A 12,304-nucleotide genomic window follows, 5' to 3' on the forward strand; every position below is an offset into this window, starting at 1 on the left:
TTGTCACTCCTCCAAAACATTTATTTTGTGTTTATGTTCAATTTCAAAGCTTGAATGTTGTCTGGGTTTCTGGATTTTTTGAGGATCCTCCTCAAATGGCTACTCAATGAATGATTCTACCTTAATAATAAAACATTTCCAAACAGAAAAGAAAATCCAAGATCAAAATGTCTATCAATTCATGTAATCTAACTATATGCCTACACGTTTCCTTTAAAAATGGAAGAAATTCTGAATTCAACTGATCTTTTGCAGAACCGTTTGCTGATATGGTTAAAATACTCCACTCTGTAGCCTGACTATGTTCAAATTAATTTTATATTTACTTTTTTGTTTGAAAAGATTAGACAAAGAAGAGAGTTTCTTTTTTATTTGTTTAAGAAAGGAAATTACTGTGGCATTATAACAAAAGAACAAAAACACAGTATCTTGTTTCACCTTGTAGAAAATATGCTTAATTTACAGTGCATAAAACATTCCTTGCAAAATATGCCAATAAGGTTTCTTAAGGCATTCAAAATTTAACACTGGAAAAAATGCACTGCAAAAGGTAGACCAACAGTAATTCATTTAATTAAAAGTTTGTTTAGTTCAAAATACTTCTGAATTGTACTTCAGAACTACAGTACACACATTATAACATGCTAGGAATTATCATCTTTTGTTCCCTCTACATAACAGAAAATAAATGTTTCTTTTAGATAACTGAATATCATGAGGGAAATACATATGTTATGTGGCCATTTTGGAATTTAGTAAGTGCTAAATGTAGCTCTCACTTGCAGTTATTAAGACAGACACAATAAAGAGCCTTTTTGTTTCCAGGTTTCAGGCAAAAATGCCAAGCCTGTTTTTTTTTGTTTTTTTTATAATTACCAAGGTGGCACATCTCTCTACATTTGAAACAATTGGCCCTGGTCAGAAATCACACATTCCACTCCTCTTTCGACTAATGAACACACTGCTATTTACAGTTTGCTACTAAACTCATATTTGGCTTCCACTTCCACTATATAAACTGTCTCATAACATCGATGGGAGCTGAAAGCAGAATACGGAATGGATTAAAGTCATAAGGCATTGGGCACTGTTTCCTGACTCATTTAGTTCAGATATCTAGAAGTACTCTTTCATTCTAATTCCCTTGGATCATGTATGAGAGCAAACAGTTAAATGGGCTAGATGCAAGTGAAGAACCAACTTTAGTAGATAGTAGAACCAGTGGTAGAACTTTAAAAAAACATTTTCCCTGAACCATTCACTTTCTTAACTGCAGCTGCAATAAATAACAATAAAAATAATAAATATCAATTCTTGTTTGTGTACAGTAATTTGCAAACAATTTAAATCCCATAAAAGCTGAATATAGTGCGATTGGCACTGTTGTGCAACAATTTGGTCAGGCACCTTTGCCATTTTACACAGTCAGAGGTATTTTTATCCGATATAACATGAGAACACAGGACTGTTTTATGAAGAAAAGTCATCTAAACCAGCCCTTCAAAATTTTAAATGGTGCTGTTTTTGACATGCAGTTCAATTATGTTAAAATTGGAACACAGATTGTTGAGAGCCACATAAAAAGATTATAATCACTCTTATTATCTTCACTACTCTTTCAATGTTTAAAGGGCCTGACCCATTAAACTGGACAGCATCATAGACCGATGGAGCCATTTCCGTTTGCCATTCAGTTTGTATAAATCACCCATATTCCTAAAATGCTAATTACTTTGAACCAGAAACGACATAAATTTCAACTTGCGAAATATAATAATGGTATGCCCAAGTTGTGTTGTGGCACAATTTAAGAGTGAGAGGGGGTGAGGCTTTAAGTAATTCACACACTTCACTATAAGACTGCTTCATTTGCTTGAATCTTGGCAAACCTAAAACACAGTGAATAATGTGTATAGTAATTGACCAAAATTGAAGGTTGCTTCCTAAATATGTAAGCGATATGGGCCTATTCATCAACACAGTACTTGCACTGACATCTATTGGCATAACTTCAACAACTTCCAACTGCCCTGATCTCAGTAGGTCCCAATTGACTGGCAGCCATTTTCAAACAAGACAGTCAGGTACACAACATGCAGCTAACCATTTTCTAAGGATCTTTTGATTAGTCTAATGTTTTTTTCAAACTTGAAGCCATATTTATTTTTTCACTTTTTAGCCTGGGAAGCCAGAGAGGAATATCTTCAGACACACTCAGCTCACTATTCACCATATGGGAACCGCACATACTGCAACAACGATAGATTCTGGGAGGAAATGTGATGTACAGTATACAACACACTCTTCTCACTGTTCAGCCACTTTGCTGGTGGTGGATAACGTTTTGGCCATTTCCAATCACCACCTTCACCACTGACTAGCCTTCACTAACTTGGTTTAGACATTGCTCTACAATGCAGTGCTTTCGCTCAGCTAACAGTGGAGAGGAAGTCCAGCATGACTTTCTACACTGCACTTTGCTTATCACATTGGTAACTTTTACTTTGTTTCAATACTTTAATTCTACCTTTTTAAAGATAATTACGTTTAACTACATAAATGAATTAAAGATTGCATATGAGGCAGATTACATGTCTTTGTTGTGTTAGTGTAATTACATGATGGCAAATAAGAATGACATATGTACCCATCTGAACAGCCATTTTGACCTGAGGCTACTGCACATGTTACAATGAGCTTTTATGACCTCACATACTACTACTAAAGTTTCCCTTTATACAATACAGCAGAGTGTGGTGGGCCCAATGTGTATCACAGTTCAAATATGTGGGCCTCAGCTTCAAAATAACCCAGAGTAATTGTCATTTGCATGGCACATTCAACTTTGACGCATCTCCTGAAGCTGTCTGCAGGGTTTGGGCTTGTCATGTTCCCTCTACTTAAATGTGCTAAGTCCCTGCTCTGTCCAATTTATGTCCCATTATGTCATCGTACGCTTTATTATTGATTTATTATAATGTCCCTGCTTAAGCTTTCTATAGAACAATACTGGTGGATGAGTAGATAATGGTGTTTGTGGCAAACACTGCTGTTAAATATGCCGACGATGCAAAACTGCTGCTTGTGGCAAGTAAGAGACTGACGGCAGTTTTATCAATAAATCCATTGATTTGACATTAATTTTCAATGTTTTTCCAACTCCACTTTTGGCGGCTTTGGTGGAGAGATTACTACTGAAATGTTAGATGCTTCAAGTTCCAATATTATCGCTCAAAAAGTAAGAAAGAAATCTCTCTCTACTGAGCTGTATGCGACCCAAGCTGAAATAAATCTAAGGACACAACTGACTGCTTCACCGCACATTGTAAATTCCAAGTGCCACAATTAATTAATAAATAGGTCTGCACTTATCAAGATACATTTCTCCGTTGATGTTGGCTGCAGCTTGAGAGTCTGGTTTGACTGCCTGTGCAATATAATCGGAGCACACAGCAGTTTAACCTGTCCTGTGCAATATAATCGGAGCACACAGCAGTTTAACCTGTCCTGTGCAATATGTTAGGAGCACACGACAGTTTAACCTGTCCTGTGCAATATGCTAGGAGCACACGACAGTTTAACCTGTCCTGTACAATATGCTTGGACCACACGACAGTTTAACCTGTCCTGTGCAATATGCTTGGACCACACGACAGTTTAACCTGTCCTGTGCAATATGCTAGGAGCACACGACAGTTTAACCTGTCCTGTGCAATATGCTAGGAGCACACGACAGTTTAACCTGTCCTGTGCAATATGCTAGGAGCACACGACAGTTTAACCTGTCCTGTGCAATATGCTTGGACCACACGACAGTTCAACCTGTCCTGTGCAATATGCTAGGAGCACATGACAGTTTAACCTGTCCTGTGCAATATGCTAGGAGCACACGACAGTTTAACCAGTCCTGTGCAATATGTTAGGAGCACACGACAGTTTAACCTGTCCTGTGCAATATGTTAGGAGCACACGACAGTTTAACCTGTCCTGTGCAATATGCTAGGAGCACACGACAGTTTAATCTGTCCTGTGCAATATGTTAGGAGCACACGACAGTTCAACCTGTCCTGTGCGTGAGCTGTTGAGATCCCTCAGCAGTGACCACGTACAGGGAATAGACTGTAGCCTGACACAGGGCAAGGGAGAGTCCAGCCAATGGTGGATTTCATCGACCACCTCACACCACACAAATCCCAATGCTGCAGTGAAGAAGAAATTTAAATTTACAACGTTACATAAGATCTAGTCCCCTTAAAGCTAATATGAATCCCAGGAGCATCTCACATTTGGGTGTGATGCCATAGCTGTGGCGGCACAAGAGAAGCATAACCCCCCCTCCAAAATAAAAAAGCGGCGAGCGTTTTCCTTTTATTCATTTCTGATGTTGGGTTTGCTTGTTTTAATTGTGGAAATTTGGGAACCTCTTAACCACTTCTGTGGCTGCCGTCTCCAGTGCGTTGCGCTCGAGCCATGACTAGGTCTCGTGACACCCTCTTGCAGTCTTTTGCCAGGCCCAGGTAACACATGAAGTCGATGAAGCAGGTGGTGAGGTTCAACTTGCAGCCAAACTCGCTCGTTGCATAGTCGTAGGGGAACGTGTGGTGGTAGTTATGGAATCCCTCTCCTGAAATGAGAGCAAACAGTAGTTCAGCAACTTGTCACGTAGCAATGCTATCCCTCGTTAATATTAACATCTGTTCATATATGCCCAATCAGATAACATGCTGCACAGTGACTATTTAAAATAGATAACTAATTTAAAATACTAAAGTAAATACAACAAAATCTTGTGCAGTGTAGGCTAAAAACTTGTCAATGCTGTTTTCAATAAAACTGAAAACACTTAACGCACATAATATAATCACACATAATCACAATAATCATAACCGATTATTGTTACAGTTTGTGAAGCCAGTAACACTGAATTAAAATAAATAAACATAAACTGTCATTTTTTGAGATTGAATAAGTGACATATGGTGGTTCACAATCTAAAATGTCAGATCCAATCTCACCATAAATCCTGATAAGGAATAATGTTGTCTAAGTGGCTTGCACTTTCTCTTAGTTAAACACTATGCTAATTTCTCAGTTTCTCAATGGAGATACAGCTATCCAAACTTATCGCATCATGATAACCATTTCAGTCACACAGGACAATCCTTGAAATCAAAGCTTCTCCATGGTGCTGTATGCAGCATTCTGGGGGCTTTTACATTTTTATTTTCTTTCTTATCATATGATAATGGAAATACTTTACTTTATGGTGTTATGTAATTACACTAAAGCAAATAGGAAAAGACATCTCTGAAAGCCAGTATGGCTATCTGTAACACACTCTTGCATGGTATGCTCCTTCACCATTAGTGCAATAAATAGAATCAAAATCAAGCAACTCAGAAAGGTGCAAGAATGCCCTTGCAGGTCAACCAATACATCAGCTTCACTAAGAGGTCAGTATGACTTCAGGAGATAAGCAGGAGATAAGAAGAGCAAACAACACACTGGTGTACAACTGCTTCTGGAAATGGACATAGTGGTGTAATAACTTCATACAACTGGCCAGAAAAGAACGGTCAAAGTTTAGTTCAAGTTGCCATTTCAATCTGTATACCCAAGCAGGCATTTCCCACGGCATACACCCCACATATTTACTGCCAGCATTAGTCTAGCTAATATTAGATCAAGTTAAGGATTCATTACCGTCTGATCACTCAGCTACCATATTATATTATTCTCAAGATAAATTAAGTTAATTAAGTTATACATTTGCCTACATCAGACAGCATGTTATCAGTTTTTTTTCAGTCAAAGACCTTGATGAAGGGTGCCACATTCAAATCTGGAACATTATTTACATGAACCTGCTTTTCCAACCATTCTGTACGACTACTCAACATCTCCACTGCAGCTAACGATGAAAACATCCTGCTTCTGAGAACACAACACATAGGCACAATTTCACAGACACGGGTTAAGCTTTATGGAGAATCTCTATTGAAAATAAAATGTAGTCTGGTACTAGACTTAATCCCTGTCTGTGAAACTGGCCAAAAATAATAATAATGAAATGAAAATAAAGAAATCTTACCGATGGCACTGAAAGTGACAAACTTGTTCTCTCTGGGGTTGATGTTGTGGTCGTACGGCCTGTTTCCCCACATGTGGGCGGCGCTGTTCACCAGCCAGGTGGCGTTCAGGACCATGGTGTAGCGCAGCAGGCCTGGGACGAAGTAGCCTGTCCACAGGCTCTCCCCCCAGAAGTACCAGGGCACGTACATGGGGACGAAGAAGCACATGAGCAGGATGGAGGGCTTGTAATACCTGCAGGGATGAGGAGGGTGGGGATAAAGCACCACCAGGCAAAGCGTTGCGTTACACACACTTAGCAGATGTGTTTTCTAATAGGTTACAAAGCACATGGATGTACTACAGCAATGGTGTAACACGTGCTAGCATAAACTTATCATACTCATTACCCTGATAAACGTGTTGACATTTCTACTGCCAATGGGAAACATCTGATATGCTTCGATTACAATACAATTTTCTGAGCCTACGCTACATTATTTACAAATATAAACAATTTATGTAATTGTCATTCATTCGCCTCGCTAAATTCTTAAAGTTGAATAAATGTCGTGTATAAGGACAGCCACGTCTTAATTTGAAGAGAGAGGGAAATCATGGGGTTAAATAAGGATCAAGTTAAGGTCGAGTGAGCAGAAAAGGACACTCACTTTCTTTGAAACATGACCACTTTGTCTGCTTTCAAGTCGGTGAGCTCGAGTTTCCGACCCTTCTCGATGACGTCGGGGTGCTTGCGCACCAGGAGCCAGCCGATGTGAGAGAAGAAGAATCCCCGGACGGCGTTGTGAGGGTCTGCATCGGTTTCTGAGTATTTGTGGTGAACTCTGTGGTCTCGAGCCCACTCGTATATATCATTCTGCAAGGGAAACAAATATGTAAAAATCTAAACCTGAAGAAACAGCGGTGGCTTTTACTTCCAAATATATGCATTAGTTCCCTGTAGGCAACAAAATGGGGGGCATAACGGCACCAGATGTTAAGCTGAGGAGCGTAACAAGGAAAATAAAAAAGGACCAGACTGACTTTAAGCAGGCCTGGACCTAATCAACATCAGTCACTGACTTAGAAATAAATGCAAGAGTTATTGTAACGTGCATAACAATGCTTGTGCAGAAAGCTGACCCTTTGATTTGATTGTCCGTCACTGAATGCGGGCTGTTGTGCTCTTCTAGTCTACATTATAGATGGTTTATAGCTGCTTATTGCTCAAGTTCACCAGTGCAGCTATCAGCATGAACAGCAGTGAGTGGGTTTGAGAAATTGATACCACTTGGGAGTTTCCTCCAGAGGGAAGATAAGCATCCAGTGATATGCGCACATGCTATGCTTGAATATTGTGAAACACCGTGCCAAATATTGCAAACGTGTGCAGGAGGTATGTCTGGATGAAGCAAATGTTCAATCTCTTTCAGACTGATGAAGAGCCAGCGGCACCCACAGACCCACTGTGGTACGGTTCGTTAAAAAGCTATAAAAAGCTTCCTGCCAGAGCTGGGTGATTAGTGAACTCCCTTTCTTATCTTCTGGTCTTTATATCTGAGTGGCTGGGTGGTAACCCCGCCTCCAGAGTAAGGAATTCTGCTTTACTGAAGCGACATCGGCGAACTGGCGGGGCACAGAGATGGCAGCACTCATATCATTCTCCGCAAAAAACAATGATTAATTTTTTCTGCTCTGTCTCTGAACATTAAGTCTCACTGTACTATGATGCTCAGTGCTATTGGGAGATGCCATCTACTAACAATATTTGTTTTCAAGCAAGTAATTCCGCATGGAATCAATGGTTTGAACATAAAAAGTAGGTAAATATTTGCCTCAAATGTTGCCCATTATTGTTACCTTTATTGGTATTGTACATGATAAAGGATTAGACTTTTATTAGAAATTTTATTAGAATGGTTTAATTATTTCTGGTGCAAAATGAAAATCATGTTAAAAGGTTCTGCAACCTGTTTAGGCACTTTCTTATTTTACCAGTAAAACCAGCTCTTTGAAATAAAGTTAATTAATAATAATAATTCATTATAATTATAGGTTTGCCATAATCCTTCAGAAAGGGCAAATTTATAGTTGGATTATTTTTGGATGACATGCCCAATGTCACATGCCACACATTTCTAACTACCATTACATACGGTGCCCTCCAAAAATATGGTAATGATTGGTATTTTTGCAATGTACTTAAGCATTTGTATTTGAGAACAAAAATGAATAGCAAAAGTACAATCATCTTATTTCATGGTATTTCGTGGTATACATTAAATAAAAAGCTGTTTCTGTGTCTAACCCCCCCATTTTCAGATGTGCAAAGTTAAGAGTAAATGAAAGTAATACAGTCTAATATTTGGTTAGACTGTAGCATTATCTGTGTCAAGTGTCACAATGACATCATCTAACAGTTGGTATTTTCCTAGCAGGTGATTTCCAAGTCGTCACTGCGGCTACTTTCAGATCTTTGTTTTGGGGGGGGGGGGGGGGTTTCTCTTCAGTTTCCTGTTCAGCAACTGAAATGCATGTGCGTAGATCTGATCACCATTCAACATTCACAAATCACTATTGATAAATGCTTCATAGGTAGTGTGTTTTTTTGGGCTGCAGGATGAAGTGTTGGTGGATGAGGTTGGAGGAATTTCCTTGTACATACTTAGCCAGAACCAATCTGTACACTTCTCAATTCATCCTACTGCTGCCGTCGTCTGTTACATCATTGATAGAGCCAGTTCCAGAAGCAGCCATGTTTCACAGATACAGTATGTTTTGGATGAATGGGCTGTCCCTTCCTCCACACTTTCCAATGCTTTGGCCTCATTGGTCTCATCTCATACAACTTTGTTCCAGAACTCTTTTGTGTTTTTTTGCTCATTCTAATCTGGCTTTTGATTCTTGCTGCTGATGAGGTTTGCATCTTGTAGTGTAGCCTCTATAATTCTGCTCTGCTTCTGCATATGGTGCCTTGTGATATTTTCACCACAGCCCTCTGGAAACCACTGGTGATGACTGATGACAATTGTTTTGCTCTTACGATTGGTTCTTTTCCACTAGTGGTTACTTTCTTTCTCACTTGGTAGCCAGGTTTGCTGCAGTTTTCTTCTGTTAGCTGATGTGTATGAGTCATACATTTGATGCAGTTTTTGCATTTAAAGACTATGCAACTGAGTATTAGACTTTATTGCTTTGATTTACTTTTAAATGCATCAGTTAAATCAATTTTGCTCAAACTGAAAATGGGGGGACTCAACAGTTGTTTGCATATACACATGCAAATACTACGAAATAAAACATGTCTGTACTTTTGCCACATATACTGTACATAGTTTGTTCTCAAATCCAAATTCATTAAGTATATACGAATGTTTACTCTACTGTTACCATACATTTGAAGGGCACTATAATTACAGTACTGCTGTAGATTTTTTAATGCTATATAACTAGTTAATAAATGTTTCAAAGGGCAGATTTTCACAAGAGACAACAGTTATGCCATTTGCAAATTATGCTTCAGTTTGAGTATCATATTGAAATGTATGCATTTGTGCATGATTAATGAGGTATAAACTTATGGAGAAAAGTGTCACCCATACTGGGTCTCAGTTCATGTCAGGTGCGTTTACCTGAAAGGCCATGGAATTGGCTGTGGCAAGGAAGATTCGAAGGGGTAATGAGGCTTTGTAGGACCTGTGACTCCAAAGCCGATGCGCCCCTGCAGTCACTCCTAAAGCACTTATCAAAAAGCATAATACAGCTGTAGAGAGAAGAGAGGGGACCATGCTCAACTGTTGACTACGAGTACACTTATCACTGAGATACATTTGTCTTTCTGTTGAATGCTGCTGTTTGGAATGTGTCTAATTCTTGTGCCATTGCCGGTCCGACTACTTCGGATGTGATAATTCAGATAAAAATAATTGCTTGTTAAGAGGTAAGCTGTTGTCAGATGATACGGCTGACAATGGAATCTCTATTGTAGCTGAATGTTGTTCATTATTGAACTAACAGATTATTATGCAGCTTAATCCATGAAAAAAATACCTAAATAAAGCATAGATATAGCTAGCGTATTAATTCATCACAGGTTCAAGATGCTCCTGTTCTTGAACATCATTTCTTGTGTGCATTCAACATCACAAAGAATATAATATCAGAATACTGATTTTACTTATATTCAAAAACATTACATAAGAATAATCTAGATATATGACCTCATCAAAAGAAAACCGTACATAAAAGCATACATATTCTGTACTTCAAGGTCAATAATTACAAGTTTGCTTTAAAGGGGTGAATGTATCACACCGTGTCACCTGTACTTGGTGACTTCAATGGCCTGGAAAAAAACAGCCATGGCTATGAGCGTAACAGATTGGCTGTCAGATATGTTTCATGTCTTATAGGCCATTTTTAGATTTGGCCATGTATTAGTATTCGTTTATTGAAATTGGTACCTCGACTGAAACATGGTCGAATCAACATAATTCTTTATTCAATTACTAACGGAACAGAAATATTGCTAGGCCATCCATCATGATTAATAGAGATCAGACTAGGAAACATTCCATAACGTCATAGGTCCCCTTTTTTATATCAAAACACGAACAAATAACCAACATATACTGAATGACAAAAGATTGACCAACAAATGCTGAACGAATGTCGTAATATAGGCTAGAGTAGGCAACAGCTACGATTCACCACCTGGACTCGAGTTCAGCCAGAGAGGCGACCGCCTACTACGCAGCACAATATCAGTACAGTAGCTAAGCTAGGCTACATAAAACGAGTAACATACAGCATCCCATTTCGAAGTACCTTTTCCGCAATCATAATCGCAATGGCCATTTTGCGAGAAAAGCATTAAGCTACGTGCTGAGCTTCAACTGTAAATAAATCAAGAAATAAATGTTTTATACTTACACCATGCCAAGGTCAAAATAGAAGCGGATGGAATAAGGAGCAAGCCATACATAGCTCCTATATGCAGTAAAGTCATTAAAAAAACGTTTTTCCACACTACTTGTTTCGGCGGCTTTGGGCCTTCTTTTTCTTTGTACGTGTCGTCAAAAACATCTTCTACGGTCGAAGGTTCTGCTACCACATCCCCATTCGTGTGCCTTGCAGGGTTCGTGCTATGGTCCTCCGCTTCAGTCATTTTTTTCTACTGGAATTCAGCTATATGAACTGGAAACGAGAGCAGACATTTTGTCATTCTTCCGAAATAAACGCAACTGCATTAGTAAAATAACAATGCATTCAATTTAAGTCATTCAAAATATTTAAAAGCCGTTACCCTTTCAACTGTATTACATGAAAAAGCATTGTTATCCATGAAACTGTACAAATGTAACCTAACACATGCACATTTATGTCGTTTATACATTTACACTTACCCAATAAGAAGCAGCTTCTCTAGATGTGGGCTGATACTATGTATCAACTGAAATAGTTGAATGTAGGCTACCGGGGAAATGTGCACGACGAAACAATAAAAGGTATTTTTCAGTGCTCTAGCGCTGTTTGAGAAAGCTATGATGTCTTTTACCTAAGCTTCTGATGTAGGCTAGTTTCGAGAACGTTATAAAGACTGCAATTGGTCGAACAGAATTTGATGCCACCTTACACGGTAAAGCTCATTGGTCGACTACTATCTGCTGTTTTACAATCTTATTCATTTCGAGCCAGCTTTTTTATTTTAAGAGATAAATAAACTATGAAGTCAGCCTGAATTGCATAAGAAATACATGAAGCAATATAACCATTCTGTTCCGGCATGATATATTCGAACATTCTCCAAGAGTCAATGTCCAAGAGTTACCCATGAAAAAAGTAGGTCATTTTTTTTTTTTTTGCTTCAAGTTTGCCAAATGGTCCGATTCATATTCCAAAAGCACAACTCGTGATCATGAAACATTAATTGGACGAAGCTCCGCGCCCTTTTCACATAATTATAGACGACATTCACGGATTATTAGGTTATCCAAACTGCTCGCACATAAGATTGTTACAAATCAATTAAACGTAGTACAGCAACAAATTTCGTAGTTACTTAAAATTCTGTAGGTTGTTACTTACGATATTAAACAGAAGGCTTGTCAGCAGTTCGGGAGTACGTCTACATTGCCCGGAAATAGAACAGTCTACGCGAAGCAATTTGACTAGACCCAAATTCGGTGAACCTGAACTATTAACACGAGAAAATCATATGGCACCACTTCTGTCA

General features: G+C 38.7%; 1 protein-coding gene across 1 annotated transcript; it reads right to left on the bottom strand.

The window, feature by feature from the left end:
* Window positions 1–11,679, bottom strand: LOC133116695 (acyl-CoA desaturase-like). Its single transcript, XM_061226556.1, has 6 exons — window positions 11,475–11,679; window positions 11,002–11,265; window positions 9,702–9,832; window positions 6,741–6,946; window positions 6,092–6,324; window positions 1–4,624 (listed from the first exon to the last, which is right to left on the bottom strand). Exons 2-6 carry the CDS (start codon window positions 11,234–11,236, stop codon window positions 4,425–4,427), a joined length of 1,005 nt encoding a protein of 334 aa, XP_061082540.1. The 5' UTR covers window positions 11,237–11,265; window positions 11,475–11,679; the 3' UTR covers window positions 1–4,424.
* Between the last annotated feature and the right edge of the window lie 625 nt (window positions 11,680–12,304).

The sequence above is a fragment of the Conger conger genome, chromosome 2, assembly GCF_963514075.1.
Source record: "Conger conger chromosome 2, fConCon1.1, whole genome shotgun sequence".
In the NCBI taxonomy this organism is placed as follows: Eukaryota; Metazoa; Chordata; class Actinopteri; order Anguilliformes; family Congridae; genus Conger; species Conger conger.